We start from the raw sequence: 23,474 nt of genomic DNA, 5'->3' as shown, positions 1-23,474 counted from the left end.
TTATCATTTTGTTGTGCAAATATTTAAATAAACAAACAAACAAACAAATGTAGGCGCCTTTTGTACTGATGAAGGATGGTCGTCGAAACGTTCACTGAAGAATTAAAGTAAGGCTGTGGAACGAAGAAGACTTTATCAAATTAGTAGATAGTTTCCTGGCGTCGTACGGAAAATGGCCGATTCCTCTAAACCTTCCGTACCGAATGGCTTCGAAACGCCCTTATTAACGGAGGAGATACGGTACCAGTTCGGACGTTCTTAATTGACATGGAGCTTATCTCTACCAACTAGTGAACGCTTCATGTAATAGTATTTTCCAATATGCAACTGGAGCAAATCGGTGGTTATCTATATAGAGGCAAACTCGGTAGTAACTTTAAAGAACATGTTACGAAACACAAATGAGTAACTATGGACTGACTAAGGGAACACGATTATGGAAAAGCATTTTTTTGTATTATTGTAAATAAAACTATGCGTTATGGATTGACCTCTTGACCTCCTCCAAACCTTGAACCCTTGAAAAACGGATCAGGTCGAAGGGAATACAAATCAAGGCTAAATAAAGGTTGAAAAGAATCTCCCAGATAAAGGGAAACGTGTAATGGATTGGAAAGGTTTAAAATGAACAACGAAGCCAAGAATCTTACCAGAAGACGATGTGGCACTTTCAAAGAAGCACTTCATCATTCTTCCTTATGGTCTACATCTCGGGAGGAAATTCCTAGCCTGGGTACCATTCGAGTCGTAGTTCGATCCTATATTCGTTGATGAGGGATGCTGCCTGACACAACGGATTGTTACCAACTTATCTAGTTGCTTGAGCAACTTTTGCAATGTGAATTGTATTGCCTAGAGCTACTTTGTTCAAGGTAAATGTAGAGTTGGCTTCATTCCAATTTCTAGTTGCTGATAAATGGACCCATACCAGGACGCCTCAACCCTTCAGACATGTTCCTAAAAGAATGACTTGGTTGGTTGGAAGCTATGCCCCTACGGCTACTGCCTTCCCTTGAAAAAAGGCAATGGGACCTCGCATGTGCTTCTCCCATTGTTCAATGACTACTCATATCTCGCCTCAGGTCTCGCCTTTGGTGATTAGTTACTAGTTTGAAAAAGCAATATTTAACGTCTTGTTCGTTACAAACATGGGAAATAGCATATAGTTCACAAGGAAGATGTGGATTTGGCTTCATTCCAATTGCTAGTAGCTGTCAAATGAACCCATACCAGGACGCCTCTACCTTTCAGGCGTGTTCCCGAAAGAAGGACTCGGTGGGAAGCTGTACCCCTACGACCTTCCCTTCAAAAGAAAGACCATGGGGCTACTCTTCTTTTTTTTTACGTCTGAAGTAAAGGAAAAGTGTAGTTCCTTGTCTTGAAAGCGTGCAATACACATTCTTCAGCGCAAATGATGTAAGTGGCAAAGGAGAGTCGCATGCGCTTCTCCCATTGTTCAATGACTATTCATATCTGGTCTCTCCTTTGATGATTAGTTATTAGTTTGAAAAAGCAATATTAACGTCTGGTTTCGTTACAAACAAGGGAAATAGCATATAGTTTGCAAGGAGGATGTGGAGTTGGCTTCATTCCATTTTCTAATTGCTGTTAAATAGACCCATACCAGGACGCCTCAACACTTCAGTCGTGTTCCCTGAGAATATGACTCAATGGGAAACTGTGCCTATATGGCCTTCCCTTCAAAAGAAGGCCATGGGACCACTTTTCTTTTTTACGTCTGAAGTAAAGGAAAAGTGTAGTCCCTTGTCTTGAAAGTGTTCAATACATATTCTTCAGCGCAAACGATGTAAGTGGATAAGGATGGCAGCATGACTGCTCATACGTACACCAGACTTGTTCCCGAGAGGCTAGGAGGACTCGGTGGGAAGCTCTACAGGGGGTACGGCAGCCCATTACCCATCTGTTCGCCTCCTCGCGAAGCGTTTCAGGGAGACTCGGAGAGATCCATCTCCCTCAGCTGTACTGCAGGGTTGAATTTTTTTCCGATTTAGAGTGGGCGTTGGAAACACGTTAATTGCAACATCTAAACGATTTACAACCTGATTTATTCATTCTACCAATCTTTTGATGTCTGTAGAACTTGACCTATTGTTATTGGGATGGGGATGGGATCTTGTCATCCAAATTATTCAATTTTCATTTGTTATCAGTATTGTTTACATCTTGCTTCATTTTGTATTTTGCTTAGTCTGGTTATGTTTATGTTCTTGTATATATTTATGTATAGTGTTGGTGAATATAAGTAGATTACTTGAGTGCGAGACCACTACGTCTGTCTTGTCTGTCGAAGTGAATAAAAAACACGTTAAACATCACTCGGTACTAGGGGTGGGTACCGGTACTGAACAGGTCCAGGACCGGTTCAGGTCCGGACCTGAACCTGGACCTGATTCAGTATGACTCATACCAATGGTCCATTTCACTGCAAAGAAATCTGTTTGGTGGAGTATTAGACTCACACTGGTGTTCTAAAATCTACTGCACCTGTACGATTGGCTGTAAAACCTGATAGAAATTACTATAAACTCTACTATATTTCACCCTTGTTATTTTCTTCCACCTGCAAGCGCCAAAACGTGTGAATGCCTGATAAAATAATCTGTTAATTTTTTAATCGGTCCAACATCCGGTCCACCTAATTTTTTCAGGTCCGAATTTTCTGGACCGGTCCGATGAAAAAAAAAGGTTTTGTACCGGTACGGTGTACCGATACCCGGCCCTACTTGGTACTGCAGGGTTGGATTGTTTTCCGGTTGAGAGTGGGCGTTGGAAACGCGTTAAACATCATTCAACTCTTCAAGACAACTACTACTAGGCTTCCATAAAACGTGGATGGTGTTTTTGAAGATTCATTTCCTGTCTCCATGTGTCATTGTTTATCCGGATCTATCTGGTGAAGTAGTTGACAAACTGCGTACAAGAAAGAGTAGACCAAATACATGGTCTATTGCGAAATTACTCGAGAAGGAGGTCGCCCGAGGGGATGGAGAAAGAGTCTATCTACGTGGAATGTTAATTCAAATACAGACCAATGATCAATGAGTGTTACCCTTCTCTCTTTCACCATTTTGTTATACCTCAAGTAAATGTCTTTTTCCATTGTCCTCCAATGATGCACATGTACGTTTTATTATGTATCATACTGAAATAGTCTGTCAAGTGCCATAGTCTGTATAGACTGACTGACAGAGATACTGAAATACTGAATTAAGTTGTTAAAAAATCTACGTGGAATGAGCAAACAATCCCAACCCAACTGAATATGTTCTTACACCTATTAGACATTATTGACATGCTAGATGGAGGAAGACCTCGGTAGCTCCCAGAGTCACTCCGCTAACGTCAAAAGAAGAATTTGCTACTTTTTGTTTCTCATTAAATGTACGATGTCGCTCTGTCTTACGCGGTCATAAGCCGAATCGCACATTAGGACGTCAACTTTGAATCACTATAGATGAATATACTGTGATTCTAGATATTTCAATGAGCAAACAGACCTTTGATCATTGCCATTGGTACCGCTGCATTTCACTGAGCATGGGTTCCTTTGGTGACTTAGCGTACACAGCTACATGTGGTAGAAACATTTGAGAAGAATACAAATTAGCACTAAATACGTAAATAATAATAACAATAACTAAATACAAAGTTGTTGATGCACAACCATGAAATTTCTTAAGAGCCAACATTTCGATGACCATCATTTATCTTTTGTATATACTGACTGGTTTACAGTGCACTGGAGCTAGGTGTTACGTTAGTGCTAAGAGCCGAGGAGACCAGGCTTTTATAGATCACCTGCAATGGATCGTTATTACACACTTCGGAGGGTATGAATTGAGATTAAGGGCCTGGAGTGTATTCAGACAAAGAAATAACGATTTTTTAGAACGCCTGTGGTGTCTTGTTTCTTTTTGATTCAATACCCCAAACTGTACAATACAAATGTTGACGTGAACGGAATGCCATTCTGATTTATACGTTTGTGACAATTCAGACTCGTAGACTTATAAGACTCATCAAGACTTTAAACGATGTAAAGTGTATCTCCGTTTTATACTTTGTCTGACCCCTGCCTCTTCCCTCATAACCTCAATGAAAAGCGGCCTGCAGTCCGATTTGAGCTTTCATAAATAAACAAAGGTTCAAACAAACAAACAAACAAACAGCACAGCTCCCCTGGAACGCATGACAAGCAAATCTTAATAGATTTACAAACATGGAACGCATGACAAGCAAATCTTAATAGATTTACAAACATGGAACGCATGACAAGCAAATCTTAATAGATTTACAAACATATATCCTTATAAATAAATACAATTAAGTGTGTTCTGTTGTAGTCTCACGCCCAGTCCCTTGATCCCAATGGACCGCGCATGCCCAGATGGGTGCCTTAACGCATGTCCAACAGTTGGCGTGGTTTTTAATCCCCTTAGCTACAGGGGGTGGGAAATATGCCCTCGAAAACGAGACACATTTTTTACATGAGTGTACATTATATGAATACGCCAATCCCTATTTAGTACTTTACAAATAGACAATAACTGTAAGAAAATGTCAAAACAAGACTTGTTTAAGTACTTTGATGTCATGCAAGGACGATCATGCTATTGACGCAATATGTAAATATGTCTCCATGCGTTTCAAAAAGAGAGAAGAACATGTTAGATGCAGCCATTAGAGATTGTAACACATAGTGTCTCAGTTCCTTTTCCATTTAGCCTAGTTTAAAATCATTGTATAAGTTTAATTTTTCCTCTGCATCTAGAAGACCAAATGTGGTCCTTTTGTGCATTTAGCCCTCGGGCATGAATATGCAATAAAGATTATCATATATCATATGATAACATCTCATACGCGTGGATATTGCCATTTAACACAGCGCACGTGTTGACATTTCGATACTTGCAGATACAAGGCGCTTCATATCACCACTGACCATGCATCAAAACTCCATTAAAATCTCGTTTCAGATTCGTTCTGTCGGCGTGCGATTGGCACCCTCCCGCTTCTAGGCATATTTCATGGTAACGGCAGATGAAGAAGTCAGTAGACGGTGACGCTGCATTACATGCTGCTGCGTTCCGACATAAATATTGCTGCCAGTGCTGTCTTCTGGATTTGCTGAGGATTTCATGGCAACATTATGGGTTAAACGTTTCCCTTGTTGGTGATTTTGTGGTGCGTAATAAAATGCCTCGTATTTCAAAGTAGCTGCCTGCGTAGAATGCGGAACATCTACTGCACTAATGATTGTAATGTTTTATTGCAAATTCATTCCCATGGGGATAATTACAAGTGAAGAAAACTAGATACATGAAATGAATGAATGTGGTCTAAATACATGTAGATAATCTAAATGAATGTGGTCTAGATACTCTATAATAATCTAGATTCCAACATACAAATATTAAGTGGATGAATGTGTATACGGTACAGAATAGGGTACTTAATCTACGTAACAAGAACCGTATAGAAAAACTAACACGAGAAGACAGTTGTCTTCTGCAATTGCCATCAGAAGACTAAAATGGCTGGGCCATGTTCTACGGATGTGGAATAATCGTATCCCCAAAGTTGCTCTACACGTGCCCCTTGAGAGGAAGAGGAAACGGGGTCGTTCTAAAACTACATGGAGACGTACTGTGGCTAAAGATATAGCAGCCATTGGGATCCCCTGGGATGCTGCTCAGCCCCTAGCACAGAACATATCCCACACAGTGGAGGAAACTTATCACAGCCTTATGTCCCACATGGGTTGAAAAGGATGAGTAAGTAAGCAATAAAACGCATTTATAGCTCTGCTGTGGTTACCAAACATAAATATATTGCTGTTATTATCAACTTCCACTGGTGTCCTCTGGATTTGCTGAGGATTTCACGGCAACGTTATGGGTTAAACGTTTCCCTTGTTGGCGATTTTTTGGTGCGTAACAAAACGCCTTCATAGCTGTGGTTAGCCGTCTGTATAGCCCAGGGGAGAGAATGACAGTTTGAGAACACAGAAGGGAGATCTTGTGACCTCCTGGATGGAACTCAGCGATATCTGATTTATACAGTATATAAACGGTGGTGCCCCTGGGAGGGTGGATCGAAGAGATTGGAGTGTTTTATTGGCCCAGCAGACAGGACGTCTGGGGGTGGTATATCTCACTGCACTGGGGGCACCGGTGCGGCACTGCGGGTTTCGAAAGATTACTCAACGAGTTTTAGACTCTGAGATATAGAACGAATATTACGTTTTGTGTACATTTTGTTGTCTTCTAAGTCAAACTTATACGTATTACGCAATATGTAATGTATTCTAATCAATAGCGTCTTACGATCACTAACTTCGGGCATTATGGTGGACAACAATGTATGTCTCCTGCAAAGTTCAACTGTCTTGGCGCACAATATGCTGTTTTGAATCTATGTCAGTGGTAGGTTCCGTCACATCCTGCTTGAAAATCCTATGACATCAAAATCGTGCGACAATAGCACGACCCATGTGATCTCTAGGTCCTGAACAATATTCCACAGGAGGGAATGACTGGAACTAACCTGGAAGGATCCCAATTTCACAGCTGAAGTGTGGCCAGTCACCCAGGTACGAATGTCGCCTATGAACGCGACACGGGCCATGACTTTCCAGACATTAACATGTCGTTAGGAGTTCATACAGGCCATTTAGGCTACCGCTTAGTGTTCTTAGGCGATTACTGTTATTCCACTTGACATCTATCGTACTGATATCCTTTCTTCTAGTCTTTCTTCCGTCCTAGTGAATGTAAGTCACCATCACCGTGTGGCTGATACGGTATGGACCTGCGTCAGGCAAATTTGAAGTGAATCACCAACTCCAGACAGAAGGATTTTGCTCCATCTCACACCAGGACATGCCCCTACTCGAAAGGTGTGGTGGGTTCTTTAACGTGTTCAAGGTGTGGCTCTCCCCAAATACGGGACCTCCATTTAACGTCCTATCCGAGGGACGGCCCTGACCGAAGCTAGGTACTCATTTCACCTGTGTGGAGTGGGAAGTCTTGAACGTGCCTTTTCCAACGGCACAGGATTCGAACCATGGACCCCTAGGACTTGAGTCAAATACGCTACCGATTACGCCACGCGATTGCACTGCAACCTGGAGGAGTTTAAGTCAAAGCACTCGGTCGCTGCGCGGTAGAAGCGAGGTCGCCGTCATTTTGAAATGAGAGCCTCCTTGACTTGAATATAAGTACAATATCCTTCCTCTAGATCGATTGAGAATGGCCATTACTATAGCTTATGGGTACTTACATTACTGACACGGGTGAGGGGTTTGATATGTATTTGCCTTTGGTTTTCAACTCATGTCCGTCAGAGTAAGTGATTTCCTATTACTTAAACCCCGCAATTTCCCAGTGGTTTCACAAACGTGCATTGCATAAGCTGGTATGACGGCGTCGGTCCCGATGATTATCTTAGCAACTGCCCACGAATAACAGCTTTTGCCATGTTGATTGGACCCCCCCCCCCCCAAAAAAAAAAACTTTTTTGAACCATATTCTAAATCGTGCAAAGAAGCTTCAAAATAACTTAAGTAATTTATTCACTTCTGTCATCTTTACCCAGGGTTGTCCAACTCAGTGGCAGTGGAGCCCCGCATTACATGAAACATATACACGCATACATAAAATGAATAAACAACAAATGAAATGAATAAATAACAATAGTTATGAAACTTATGTAAACAATGATACTAACCATAACAAAAATACTACTAATGATAACAATAAAAAAGGCAAATATATGCTGTGGGTTGCAAAATAAGCATCGGTAAATGTATACTAATGTCATAGAGCATTACAAGGTCAAAGAATGTGTGAAAGAACAAAAATGAAGAATTTATTGTTTGGTATACTGTATTCTGTGTGTTCATTCTTTTATTCGGCCTTCAAGACCAAATCGGTTTCATGATAAAGGAAACTTTTGTTTAGGTACATTTTTTTCTTATTTGCACGCTCGCATACATCAGTTTTTGGATTCCCAGAGGATGTCATCTGTATGTTGTCTTGATGATCATAACCTTAGAAACAAACGTCATATGACCCTGCATCAAAATTTGCCCACATTTGTCCATGATATAAACACAACGAATTCTTTGTGGCCAAAATGCTCAAGCAACTGGAAATGATTTTGCTAATCTAAAAAAAATTGTAGCTGACAAAAGCCACTGAATGGTTGTCTGAAACGTTTGACCGTTTCCAACATCATTTCTTTGAGCTTGTTGGCGTATCTTATTACCTGGATGTCTAATATTCATTTGATTGACTTGTAATCAGCGTTCTGGGCATGTTTCTATGCATTTTCCTTTTGTTTTGGACACATATCCGGAAGAATAAGCTTAAGTGATTTCCTCTTAGGTGAACACCGCATTAGTTCACATGACGTGCATATATTCACAAACCAAAGCTTGTAATTAGCCGGTAGGTTCTTTAATACAATTTCCTTCATAGTTTGGAGCACTTAGCTGCCGGGATAAGTGCTTTCTTCTCCGTTAGGTCTTGCAATTACCTTCGGGCAAGAAAATTCATTTTTCCAGATACATCCCGCAGTTAACAAGTATAAATCAAGTTTATTGCACAATGATTGCATCAAGTATAACGTATGGCATATAACATATATTACTAAGAACTACAAACTATGTACAACAGTATACTAATCTAGTATCATTACTTAATACAGAATAGGGTGGCACAGTGTATTTCACATTGTTGTGGCACGACTTCTCTTTTGCATACATGTATAGATATTGGCCTTAAGGCCCCCTCTCACTTGACGTGCGGCACGCTTGCGGCATTGCTGCGTTCGGAAGATGCTCAACGAATTTCAGAGATAAAGAACGAATTTTCTTACTTGTTGTATATTTTGTCGTCTTTTATGTTATACTTTTACGTATTGCGCAATATCTGAATCATAAAAAATCGAAGAAAATACCAAAACAGTGACGCAGTGAACGAACGCAGCAATGCCGCAAGCGTGCTGCACGTCAAGTGAGAGGGGGCCTTTAGGTGGACAGATATGGAGTCAGGACATGATAGAAGTACATTGAATATTTCTTTACATATATCTGTATCTGACTGACAGCCTGGTTATCTGTGTATCTTCCACCACCGTCAACTGACAATATTGTACCGGTAAAATATCAGACCATCAGTTTAAACATTGCATATGTCATCTTTCAGCGCTTATGATCGATGGGTTGTTGAGAGCCGGCTGCTATCATCGATGCTTTTATCGACTTTTTGTGGACACGACCCTGGAAATTCGTCACGGTTCATGAAGCTGGTCATTTTATATTTGGAAAGTCATTTTTAAACTTCGAGGCCACCATATCGATAGACGTACGTATAGAATATAACACGGGGTATTCCGTATCGCCCGAGGCACGGCCCGACCGAGGGTAGGATCGCCCGAAGGCCTGAGGACGATCCGACCTGCGATGTCAAACCTTCATAAACGTAACAAAACTGTAATCTCCAAGCATCCACACGTAACGTAACGTAATCTCCAAGCATCCACACGTAACGTAACAAAACTGTACTCTCCAAGTATCCACAGTGGCGTAATATAGTATCAAACCCACGGTGGCCGCTTGACTCCCTTTGGCCGGCCATACTCCTTGGCCAGCTTTGATACTATCTTATGGCACCGTAGGATCTGCTTGGAGATTGACAAACTGCATATACTACTGTAAATTCATGCATTTGATATCACGGTCGGTAATTTTAGCGATCGGGGGAAAAGGCATTCCAAGTTAACGGTGGCAAGAAACATTGCTCCTAAATATTGAGTAATCATATGATTGCCATGATGAAAGGTTAACTACAGTACTGATTTCAAGAAGTTGCATAAGTATATACATGTATGTACATTAAGTGATACAAGTGCTCTGTGGACTTCAAACCATAACAATATGACTTATTTGCGCGTTTGTGCCCACATGAGCTCTTCTGCTGTATCTAGAAGGAAATGAACAGTTGTATGAACAAAACAACTTAAACCATGCTACAGTTCAATCTTTCGTCTACCAAGCCCTTTGGATTCTCTTGTCGATTTGACAGATGGGGAGGCAGACAGGCATTTGCCTGTTTGCCTGACCTGCACATGACTTTTTATGGTGAAGGAGGGGTGTGCAATTCCTTCTCCACCCTCTCGTCTATTACTTAGAGCATTAAGTCTCACAGGGGCAACTGCATGCAACGTGTGAGGCGGCTCCAGCAGATGCAGCTTTGTTGTTCGGAGTATCCGTCTCCTAGGAGGACTTCCGACCAAGGATGTAAGGGTTCCTCCTATCCCCGACTCGTGTGTCATGGCGGGTGCGTCATGCCCGAACATGCCCCTAAGGCCATGCCCTTAAGCATATAATCACACTCTTTAGCCTTCCGTAAAATAGCATAAGTATCTTCAAAAGCACGAACCATGTTATGGCATGTACATGTATATGTACGCGTGTGGTCTACATGGTTATTAGAGAGAGATTCCTAAGCCTTACAATGCATAAACCTGATGATTGGAATGTAAGTGGTTTAAAGGAGTAAAAATCCGGAGCACGCGGGGCCGATTCACGTAACGATAGTTAAGGGCCGTTATTAAGTGCGGACCAGCACATGGGGTTTAGAACGGCGGGATTTATGCATAGGGGCATTACAGGCTGTGGGTTGAGTAATGAGGTTGTGCAACAGCTTGTCCTTTCCCGTTCTCATTGACCTCTCCACAAAATGGATGCTCAGGCCTAGAAATCAAGACTTCAACGTCATAAACCTAGAGTAGGAGTAGGAGGAACCCCGGGCCTTACATCCTTGGTTGGAAGTCCTCCTAGGAGACGGATACTCCGAACAACAAAGCTGCATCTGCTGGAGCTGTCTCACACGTGTCATGCCAGTAGACGAGAGGATGGGGAAGGAATGGTACACCCCTCCTTCACCATAAAAAGTCATGTGCAGGTCAGGCAAACAGGTAAAATGTCTGTCTCCCTCCTAATCTGTCGAAATTTCGACAGGAGAATAAAAAAAAAAAAAAAAAAAAAAACAGTCAAGTAAAGGAAACATGAAAGAGGCAAGACATAAAGTGAAAATATTACTCGAATACATCCTAGCGTTTGAAATCCGTTTCTGTACAAATTCCACAAAGGATCTTTCATCTCATCAAAGGATCGTCTGCCGTACGTATTTTATTCTCCCCGACTTTACTGATTGAAGAGAAATTCTAGTATCAGCGACAGAGAGAGACGATCAGGGTTGAAGCAAGATCAAGCATTGAAGTACGTTGCAGGGGAAGAGCTTCAGGCCATCACGTCGTGGTTTACGTTTGGCCAAATATAGTAACAATTCAAAATCTCATTATTCGTACTGCTCTAAGACATTTTCTTCTTGACACTGAAAAACAAGGATCAATGGTATACCTTTATAATGATGTTGCCTCATCAAGTTAGTTACAGACCGCGATCTATTTCATTTATCTATCTATCTAGTAACTAATCTATCTATCTAGTAACTAATCTATCTATCTATCTATCTAGTATCTAATCTATCTACCTGTCTACAAAGCTATCTATCTACATACCTATCCACCAGTATCTATCTATCAGTACCTATCTGTAGTCTCTCGTCTCTCTCTCGCTCTCTCTCTCTCACTCACTCACACTCTCTCACTCACTCTCTCTTCCTCTGTCTATCTACATGTATATGCATATAGGGACGGACGTAAACTTTGTTTTAAACGAAACAGCGTAAAAAGTAAAGAACCGCTGACCTTGAATGGTCGAAATGAAACCGAATAAGGCGGCGTAGAGAAAAGATACGCGCTGAACATCAAACTGAAAATGCCTGGCAAACTAACGCCAAATCAACTATAATATAGTTAAACAGCAAAGGTGGACTCTCACTGCACTTGGGGCACCGGTGCGGCACTGCGGGGTTCGTTCACTGCGGCACCGCTGTGTTTTTTTCGCCGATTTTTGTTAGGTAATTTGGGATATTGGGTAATACGTAAAAGTATGACTTAGAAGACAACATAATACACAAATCGGAAGAAAATTCGTTCTTTGTCTCTGAAATTCGTTAAGTCATCTACGAACCCCGCAGTGGCGTAACGATGCTCCAAGTGCAGTGAGAGTCCACCTTAGGCTAAGGTCACATTTCCACAAAGGGGCCCGGCCGGGCAGCTTTCCTGAACAATAAATATGCTATAAAAGACAACAAAAACACAAAACGGACCAAAAACAATTCAACGGCATGCCTTCTGCATATTCATTGGATTTTAAAAAATCTAATTTTTCGTTTCCGCAAACAGCCCGGCCGGGCCCCGGGTAGGAAATGTGACGTAGGCCTTAAGCCTGCCAATCCCAGACTGTACCAGCTGGTGCTGACCACTTTCATCAGCATGCAGACGCGTGTCTAGCCCTCGCACCACTAATGAGCCCGGCAGATCTGGCCCCAATGTCCACCCAACCCTCACGAGGCCGAGCTTTCGTAAGACAACGATCACAACTGGAAACAGGGGGCCCCGCCGGGCCTATTAAGGTGCGCTCCCACCGCACTTGTGTCAAGCGTGCGTCACTGTGGGGTTGATACTCAACGGATTTCAGAGATATTTTCTTTCTTTTTGTGTAATTTGTCGTCTTCTAAGTAATACTTTTACGTATTAGGCAATATCTAAATTGCGAGAATCGGAGAAAATAGCAAAACAGTGACGCAGTGAACGAACCCCACAGTGACGCAAGCTTGGCACAAGTGCGGTGGGAGCGCAGTGTTGTCTTGCACTCTGGGGCGTGCATTCTCCATGGCCCGTGGGACACCTGCGACTACAGGCCATTTTTCAGGCCGGGTCGGGCCCCCGGATTATTTTAAACTCAAACTTGCCTTTTCGAAAACACACACACACACACACACACACACACACACACACACACACACACACACACACCAAGAGGTACTAGTATCCTAGGCCAAATAGGGACATTTAAGTTGCCATGGGATCTCTTTCAGTCCTTTGCAGTCTATCCAGCTGTCCACAGGCCGACCAGTTCACTCCTAGGCCAATTAACTCTTACTAGGCTTTTATTCCTAACTCGGGAATAACCCCCTATTATGATTCGGCCAGGACGAAGTCTGGTAGAGACTCACTTGTATGCAGGCAAATTCCCGTGAACAAGATCCACAAATTTGGCAAACCACAGACATGTTGAACTTAATTGCTGATTGTTAGAATTGTTGAAGTATATGATTATCTAGAATCCGCGTCTGGAGTCTTCAGCTATATGACACGCACAATGAAGAAGAAGAAGAAATAGAAAATAATTCTTCAGAGCAAGTTGCTTATTGTCTCAGAATCTCGTGCATAGCATTTTCGTTTGTTGTTACCTGTTTGAATTATATGGCACTTTTCCCTAGGGTGTCGTCTTGCAATTAACCTTTATCTTATTTATCTATGCTTATAGATAAGGCAATTATAAAATATGAATTATGTCTTCACGCTTGTTCACAAAGTAATTATTCTTCAAGAATCAGAATTGCACCTAATTAATCTATAAAGATAGGAACAACAGGACCGGTAAATCAAGCCATTGTTTACGACGAATGTGAATATAGCAGATTCTCTGGTGCAGTATGATACATAATTTACAACCACGATAAATGCCAAATGAAATCTTCCAGAAACTGACTCATTTCTCTGTGGCTACATGCCCTTGAAGCAGTGCCCTTCGTGTTTCGAAAGACTCCCAACCTCACGTTAGATACGCTATTTTAGGTAATGAGCTATTCACATTTCTCGAATCCAGTACAGCAGATTTCAAGAGACTCGATGCTACAGACAGATTTGTATATATCTTTAGATGCCACAACTCCCATAATGCAAAGATAGGCAAATATATCAAAGGCTGCTTTGCTATTAGAAAGAATAATGAAACTCATGATTAGCCCAACTCGATTATAACACTATACCAAAGACTTGTGTTAGCCCTTCTTGTTAATTAGGATGTTAAGTCTTATTCTATACACCTATTTTGTACTTTATGTAATAGTTGTTGCCATACATTGTATAATGTAAAAATGTCGTGCAATAAAGTTCTCTTGTTTCAACTTGACGTTGCCTTTTGTGTAGAGGTTATTAGCATCAGCTGTCCTCAACGTGGACAGCATATTGCCAAGGTGGCACATCAATCAAATCTACTGCGAAAGGTTGTATCTATTAGCCTATAGATTATAAAATGGGGAACGTGCACATGTTCCCATGTTTGTAGACTTTAAAGGGCACACATCCTGCTTGGTTCCAAAAAATACAGACTGCGAAATGTCGCACGTGTATGAAATGTTTTACCTGTTTGTTGAATCCCTGCTGGGTTTGTTTTGCGTGAAATCTTTGCAGCGCGAATCTTTGTATCTTCCCGAAGGCGCGCTCATCACTGGAGGCTTTGTTTTTCTCAAGGCGAGGACCGAGTAAAAGACGTATCTTCTAAAGACGTGTAGAACATCCGAAATCTGTTTTCAGGCTTCCTTAAGCTTGTGCTACAGTCTCATTTACAACGGAGATTTGGCCCTAAAGTTAACCAGTGGGCTGCGAGGGTACTGCGGGGGCTCCTCTCGGTGTATTCACGATTGGGTCAGGGCGTCTATTTGTATAATACCAGGTTGATTTTAGTTCCGTCAATAATAATAATAATAACGAAGACGTGTAGAACCTAATGAGTTTGCCTGCTCGCTTACATCCATCGATATATGGTGATTTTCAATCTGATAGGTTTCACTCACTCGCTCTTCAGTGAGCTAAACCTGGATCGAGATCCTTTCTTTAGGTTAAGGTCAAAGCGGGGCCCGGTCGGGATGTTTTAAGAAATGCAAAATTAAAATGTATGCCTAGAAATATACACAAATCATGCCCATGAATCTTGTTTTGGCATTTTGTGTATTTTGATGTATTCTATGTCATTCTTTTCCCTCCTGAAAGCTGCCCGGCCGGGCCCCGTTTGGAAATGTGACCTTAGCCATACTAGAGATATGCATTGGCACCGTATGCGAAAATAGCTTTACGTATCAGAGGGGAAGCACATGGAGACGACACGTTTAGTCTAGCCTGCGTGCGGCGATGACAGGTCCTATCACCTCGAGGTGCTTGCCGTCGAGACAGTGGCTACAGTTGGGTGGAGACGCGTATATGTACAAATGGCATCAACCGTTAGGGTGTACGTTCGCTCGTCAGCATGCATGGGAGGCGTCAAACATGTGTAATTTTTTCAATCGTTATCTACTGGGGCTTACCAACTTGGACACATAGTATGACTTTTCAGTTATTTACAACAAGGTTTAGTCCATAACAAGTTGTACTAATCATGTGCTGACACTTAAGCATATCTCCGTAAAATTGGTCTTAAAATCCTACCGGAGTTTGGACCCCCTACCGGACATTGGAATTCCCCCGTTAGCGTCGTGTAACGGTAGGGTTTGGCTCAAAGCCCATTGAGATCCCGGGTTAGAGTCCCCAGGAATGCTATGACGTTTTGCCATTGGGAAAGGCAAGGATTTCAGCCAGATCAAACTTTTATATCATCCAAAAAAATGAATTTGCTCAACTGTGCTCTTTTGCATCGACTCCCAAGGATTTTCTTAAAGAGTCTCTACCATTATATAGCTGACCATTTTAGAAATAAAGGCATATTAGTATTATCTACCAGGCTCCTCGGGTATCTGAAAAAATTAGCTGAAATTGACCGAATAGATTGCCAGATGAGTTAGTCTTAGAAGAGTCGGTTATCATATAACGTTAAACAAATTAGATACCAGGTAATGATGTTGCCAATTTCTTGTATTTTTCCAAAAACCCAAGCAGTCAGGCAGGTAGAGGCTATTTTCTCTCTAAAACTACTGGATCATATCATATTCGGTACAGTTTGCGATGAAATTTCAGTTCTCGCCAGCTAGCCGGTGCCATTCACGATGTTGTGGATAGGATTTCGGTCCGATAAGCTATGGACCGATCTGAAAACTCCATCCCCTGTTCGATCATGGTTCTATGTCGAACACCTCCGTCAAAAATAGCCATTTCTGTCCTGCTGTGGCAGTTTTTGACGGAGGTGTTCGAAATAGAATAGGGGGTTCTATATGTTCGATATGGCGTTCGGCAGGATAGGCCCATTAGTGAAACGGTCGCAGGTGCGATGCGGTTTATGAGATCCAAGTGGATGTCTGTTTACAAAAGAGCTAACCAGCGATGCATGTATGTGCGCCGTGCTGATGAAACCACGTGTGCCGGAGGATAAGTCTGAAGCATAAATCAAATCAGTCTGCTTTACTTTCCCAAGATCCAGTGGCAACCTGATGTCACGTTGCCATCGCCGATAAACAGAGCGAAAAAACATATATAATCGTAGCAATGTGTCACAGTGCAAGGTATTCCCGTGCTTTAACCTTTCCAACGCACTATGGGCAAACTTGGATGGATAGAATAGAGAAACTGATTGCACTGATGCGCCTATATATAGAGCGAAAAACGTACATATAACGTTTCATTGTGCATGGTGTACATGTGCTTTAATCTTCCCAATGCATTGAAAGCAAGGTTAGGGGGTAGAATAGAGAAACTGGTCGCATTGGTGCCCCTATATACAGAGCGAAAAACGTACATGTAACGTTTTACCGTGCAAGGTGTACATGTACAATGCCTTGAGGGCGAACTTGGGTGGATAGAATAGAAGAACTGATCGCAAAGGTGCGCAATTTCTTGGAAAGCTGCAAAAACATTAAATGACTAGAAAAGTAGTAGTAGGCATCCAAATATCGGGGACAGTAGTAACGCCAGTACTAGTTTCATTGTCGTGGGCAGCGGTTTGGCTGATTTGGAAGTCCTATCCAGGCGTGGTAATCCCGGCCACAGTTGGCATATGTACATGTAAAAAGCGCCCTGAGATTGTGTCTCAGTTCCGTAAAGAAAATAGAAAGAAAAATAAGGTTTGCCAAAAAAACAGTTACTCAAGCAACCAGATATGATTTCGGAAACAGTCACACGTTTTAGATAGCATCCAATGCATTTTTTCAATGACACTTACGATTCAAAATAATTTCCAGCAGCTTGAGTAACTGATATTTGCTATCACCCTTCATGGCCTTATAAAGAAGGTCCTATATATCGGAGGACGGTAGTAGACCTCGGCCTTGGAGAGCGCTTTGGTTGGCCTGCCATTCCTATCCTGGTGTGACAATCCCGGTTATAGTTGAGGCATAGGTAGATGTGCTATGGGGTTGGTGTATCGCTGCGATAAATAAGAGGAAAGAAAGAAGAAGAAGGTTCCTACCTCCACATACACGACGAACGGCATGACGAGAGTGGCCATGAGTGCGTCGGTGACCGCCAGGTTGACTATAAAGTAGTTGGTGTTAGACCTCAGGTTCTTTTCCCTGTAGATGGCGAGGACGACCAGAGCGTTGCCGATCAGAATCTCCGCGATCACCAGGATGGGCAGGAGGGCAACGAAGTTGTAGGACTCGGCGCCTGCTTCCCAGTCGGTGCCGTTCCAACCCACCGTGCTGCCGTTGTCAGGGCTTCGGGGCACGTCGAACTCCGACCCCGCCGGATAAACCGTCGTGTTCCCCTCCATTCTTCAATTCACCTGCTGGATGGAAACGCACAAAGTGGCAAGGACGCTCAAAACCTTTGGTTCCTGCCGTAGGCTGGTGATAAGTAATGATACAACAGACTCACGTGGTTTTATATAGCTTCGGTTAGAGTTGGGTTATACCATTTCAACAGATACATGGGTGTATCAGATAGACAACACGAAGAGTTTACATGTGTAGATATAGAAAACAATGTAAAAAGAAACACGTCAACCTTAATGAAATTGACTTTAGTGCCGGTTTAGCTTTTCACTCGGGGAAAATTTGAAGGAACATTGGTGGAAATACACAGAGGAAAAGCCCGAGTTTTGTAAGGTCTGTTGGCCCAGAGCAAGCTGTTCGCATCGCTTGCACGTCTTCACATATCCGCGTGTACGTACCAGACAACGTGACAGCGTAAAGTGATTAATATGCTGTCTGCGTCTGTTTCTTGAGTCTTCATCGGGCCATTACGCTGTACAAGTGGCAGCTGTGTACTATATACAATTGCTTTGGTTCTAATACTTTATAAGGCAAAGCAATACTAGAAAGGTAACATTTTCAAGCAAATATATAATGTATACCTTCACATGTTGCAGACTATCACTGACAACTGTTCTGTTTATTCTTATTTCTAAATGTAGTGACCCGAGCCCCTCTAGTTCTGTCACTGAGAAGTCAGAACGAAAATTTCATACCAATTGGGGTTCCCAGTTGCTGACAAGTAACAAATTTAGGGTTGGTATTTTCGACACCATAATGTAATTGTACACTATCAGATACAGTCAAACCTGTATTAGCCGCCACCTTTGCATAGCAGCCACCTGGCCATAGTGGACACTTTTTGTCGGTCCCTTGGATTCGTAATGATTAAGAAATAGGCTTAGCGGCCACCTGTCCAACGGGGCCACGGCCACAAGATTTCCGGTCCCGTTGATACAGAAACATTGCTTATTGCAACCATACCGCAGCCTTATGTCACCCTGCACCGAGTTTGAAATCGTAGTTTGCGAGGATTTGGAGTTCCTGACAGGGTCATTTTGGCGGTAGCAGAAAGTATGCATGCCTTGAGCATTAAAGTTCAAGTCTTTGTTGGTGAATTTACCGATCGAGACAATGTTACTTGGTGAGAAAGATTAGTGGGAACTGAAATTATGTGTAGCTTGCTCATGGTCAATTGATCAACATTTTCTCTACATATAGTGGCCACCTGTCTATAGTGGTAATATGTCTCCAGTCCCTTGAGTGGTCGCTATAGACAGATTTGACTGTGTAACGTTTACGAAAATATCATTCCAATAAACTGAAACAAGAAGCACTACACATTCAGACATCAACTATTCAAAGCATTATGTTTATTGACAGAATGTAAAATACAGGGAGTCTTTTATATAAGACAAAGCAATAATAAAAGGTTGTGTTGCCAGTAATGGTCCTGACAAAAATCGGGTCGTTTGGTAAGTATCTCATTTTAGCTACATCTCCGGCGAAGTGATCCAACAAATAAATCTAAGCATTTCAAAAATGGTATTTTTACACCATATTGTATTCGTACAGATACGAATTGTACGAATAGAATTATATCAATAAACTAAACCAAGAAGTACTACACATTCATACACCAACAGTTCAAAGCATTAATTATTGACAGAATGTAAAATAAAGGGAGTCTTTCTTTAACTTTGTCACCTTGATGTCAGATCGAACATTCCATACCCATTGGGGTACCCAGTAGCTGCCCAGAAACAAGACTTAGTATAACACTCGTTCTCATCGAAAATGGCATTTTTTGGTCGAAAAATAAATCGGCTTTATTTTCAGTGAAAACTACCCGGTTGTTTAGAAAAATTCCTCTTTTAACCATGCCCAAAAAATGGCAACTTATTATTTTCGGTCCCATACAGGGCAGGTAGCAAACGTTACCGGTAACGTTTGTTACAACAGCAGACTTTACCTTGTTTTCTTCGAAAAAAACTTACCTTATTGACTACATCATTTAGGTATAAATAGATGTCCCTAGGGACATTTGAAAAATGGGAAGATTTTTTACACCAGAATCTTTTGTGAAACATTACAGGACTTGTGGAAAAATGAAGGAACGAGTGAATTTGTCTATAATTTGCTCCGTATCAAGGTGTAAAGTCGGGCGACAGCATTTTCGACATTTAAATGAGAACGAGCCATAAGGGTCGGCTGGTTTGCTTGGGTCGGTCCGATAACCAGAAATACAACGCTTTTCCTAGGTCTATGGATCAATATAGGAAGCCCTGTACAGACTAAGCTTGTCTGCACCGTGTTGTAGATAAAATTGATCGGCGCGGTGCCTGTTTGTGAAGGGAACTTTGATTACAGGGAATGTTATGGTCAGCTAAGGCTAGAAGGCGCCTGCACAGACTTGCATGCGACTCATGTTTTGTTCTTGATATTTGCTTTTTAAACAAGGACAACATGGCACTGCACTAGCATTAGTAGCTTATCTAATTCCGGATACAACATGGCACATGCAAAGGACAGAAGGTAAAGGCGGTGGGATGGTGAACTGAACGAGGTGGTGCTTGTTTGTAAAGGAAACATTGGTTTATAGGGCCTTCACACTGAAACCGAATCAGCAGGAATCAAGCAGAACCAGCCGGAATGAATTATTTGCAAAATTCGCGCCACATTCGGAGCCATTCGTGAGGGAATTCCAAATGGGCATTACATCCACTTCACACGAGAAGGAATGAGCCAGAATGCTGTCAGAATGATTTTTTATTCGTGTGCATTCGTGGTGTGTTCTAGACATTCCGACTACATTCCAGATATTCTTTTGGCCACATTCTGGCAGGATTCGAGATGGCTTGCCGTTTCTGTTCTCCAACGAATGAGATAAGAATGTTGGAATGCCTCAAACAACGGGCAGACTGCAGTTAGAATAGTTTGAATACACTTTTACACTTTTAACATGTCAAAAACTTTCGGGCTAGTCAAAAGAATGGGCACAAATAGCAGGAATGCAGTTAGAACACACTACGAATTGCCAGGAATTGCCAGGAATAGAAAATAATCTTCATTCCGACGGCATTCGGGCTCATTCGTGCTCTTGTGTGAAGGAGGCATAACTGGCATGTTCTGGTCAGCTGGGGCTAGATGGCGCTTGCTTAGTTTAATGTGGTTCACGTTATTTTAGAATAGTGATATTTGATTTTTTGACACAGAAGGGCTTTGGCACTGAACGAAGTTAGTGAATTTCTCATGAGCTATGTCTTATGAATTTTCCTTCCTTCCTGTGGTACGTTGAACCCGGGGAAAGCCTTTGGCAACAACTTTGGACCCGGGCCCGAATATGGTTTTCAATTTGTAAGTCTATAGTTTGTCTGTTGTATTGCATACCCCGTAAACCGTCTTCTGGTGAAACACGCCACGAGAGTACAAGCTCTATATCCGGTTAGATTTAAATTAAGAGTTATGCTATTTTGAATTCAACCACCAGGGCAAAAGTCCAATAGCCATTTTGAGGCCGTGGGGGTGGTGGATTGTTACCCACTATGACAAGGGCACAGACTTGTAAAATGGAACCCATCCCTCTCCCTGCTGGATAAGCTTACAGATGACCTGTGTGGCAGAGACTGTCATTATCTTCGCCAGCGAAGATTATAAGATTGCTTACTTGGGTCTGTATGTAGGTCAACAGCATATAAGTCGAGAAATTGTGGATGGAACTTTTTGATTTTTTGTAGGTGTGTAGCGGTTGTCGAAAGGCATGCCTACTTTGAAAATGGTTTACCTGGCGTTTTCCTACGGTACAGCAGCGACCTTTGTATTTTTTCGAGGTTTGTTTCGAGAAGCATAACTCAAAATGCAGCTGGGCGATTTCTACGATATTTGGCAGGTGTGTAGCGGTTGTGTAAAGGATTGTCATGTGCGAGAATGGTTTAGCTATCTTTTACCTATGGTGCTGTAGCTGGCTTTGTATGTAATTGCGTTTGTCTGTTAACACGATAACTCGAGATGTTCTACATGGATGCTAATGATATTTTGTTGATAGGTAGGGGACACAGAAAGGAAGGTCAAGTTCGATAATGGGCCTCCTAGCGACTTGTTTTGGTACTGCAAGTGAGCGTCAAAGCTTGCGCCTAAATTTTCCAGAAGTGCCATGTTCATGATTTTTAAGTGGTGGATAGCTGTTGGGACTAGGAGTGAATGGTGTAATTTTGGGCCCCCTAGCAGCTTGTTTGGAACTGCAGTGGGTCTTATAGTTTGTAACTTTTAAAAAGGATAACTGCAGAGGGGATTGATGGATATTCTTTGCTTTTGGTAGGTAGGTACTTAGGGTGATTATCAACATAATGAGATGCTAATTATGTAAATTGCGATCTACTTAATATAATTACTTTGGGATTCTTATCATGGAGAGAACCACATCCCTTACAAAAGTGGTGTGCAGTGCAACATGACACTGGCACCATTGTCACCCTAGTCCAGCACTAATGTGTGGACCATTAATCTTCATTTATCATTCAAGCCCTTCAGACAGAAGCAGAAGCCTGATCTCCTTTCCCTGACAAGGGCCAGTCACACCAAATTAACCCCCTGCCCTCAGTCTCCGGGTCTTAGCACAGACAAATCAAAGGTGGAGCAGAACTAATCGTCATGCCATGGCAGGGTGTTACACGCCCGCCCGTTTGAGGCATAAGACATGGTCACGTAAAAAAAGATTAAAACATCGCGGTGGGCCAAATCAGGCTGTCAAAGGTGCCAACGTAATCCTCATGAGTTGTTCGATCGCATACAGTACGCTTAATGATTCAAATACTATTTCGGGATGAGATTTGAAGAGTCAAAGTTGGCCTTCAAACTGGCTCTTTTTGCCTGATTTTGGCCTCGATTTCACACTGCATGGGGGTTTCCGTGCAACCGATTACGACAATATCATATACTTCCGGGTTGTACGAGTGCGGTCATAGAACGCGGGTGGTATCGTATCTTGTCTCGGTTTGTGCTAGGTTGTAGAGGAGGATCTAAGTAAGGCTTATGAATATACTAATACTTGGAGATTAGTAATTACTATGCCTGTCAATCAGCTATTTTGTCTTTGCGGGGCTATGAATGGGGGGATCTGAGTAGCCTGACGTGATAGCCAGGCCAGGTAGACTGTGTAAAATACCTCTGACTTAACTCGCGATTGCAAAACTTTACTTACTATTTTCATGAGATGGACACAAACTTTCACCAAGGCGGGGCCGTAACAATCCTTACGTATGACCCTTAGGTAACCCTTAGATGACCTATTATCTAATATATAGGCCAGTCACTCAAAGTTTGTTTATTATTTCTTTTTTTACGAAAAAAATGCAATGTACATTTTGTAGAGTGAAATCTTATATAAAACTAAAGACCTAGCCTAACCTAGCCTAACTAAAGACCTTACATCCAGCTTTGCTATATTAACATCTCGTATTAAGCTGTATTTGGTGCTTATCCGGCCCATTATAGCCATAATTACATACAATAATCATTCAAAAACAACGACCTTCGATAAAGAATGTTTATTTGGCGAAGATGTGTGTTCGAGGAACTCTAGTTTCTTGTATAGGACTGTTTAGCCACAGTCAACGCTGTAAGGCTGATATCAATTAGGATTTCACCATGGTCAATACTGACCTAAGACGGCCATATATCTATCCTCTCCTTCCACCACCTTTAACCTTCCCAACCGAAGTCCATTTACCTTCATGGTGGAGTATCGGTGACAATATCGGTGGCATCAGGGGATAGAAAACCAGAGCCAGCCGTTTACGCAAACCTACACCAGCGTGTTGTCTTACACGTAGGAGGATATGACTTTGCAAAAAGCAC

General features: G+C 42.0%; 1 protein-coding gene across 1 annotated transcript in view; it reads right to left on the bottom strand.

Moving 5' to 3' along the window:
• LOC118407206 (D(4) dopamine receptor-like) overlaps positions 1-17,685 on the bottom strand; it is a 65,411-nt gene extending 47,726 nt beyond the window's left edge. The window contains exon 1 of the mRNA XM_035807632.1: positions 17,336-17,685. Coding sequence (XP_035663525.1) covers positions 17,336-17,638 — 303 coding nt within the window. The 5' untranslated portion in view covers positions 17,639-17,685. The remainder of the gene's footprint in view (positions 1-17,335) is intronic.
• Positions 17,686-23,474: the final 5,789 nt, after the last annotated feature.

This window comes from Branchiostoma floridae, chromosome 19 (genome assembly GCF_000003815.2).
Source record: "Branchiostoma floridae strain S238N-H82 chromosome 19, Bfl_VNyyK, whole genome shotgun sequence".
NCBI classification, from domain to species: Eukaryota; Metazoa; Chordata; class Leptocardii; order Amphioxiformes; family Branchiostomatidae; genus Branchiostoma; species Branchiostoma floridae.
This window is presented reverse-complemented; position numbering and strand designations above follow the sequence as displayed.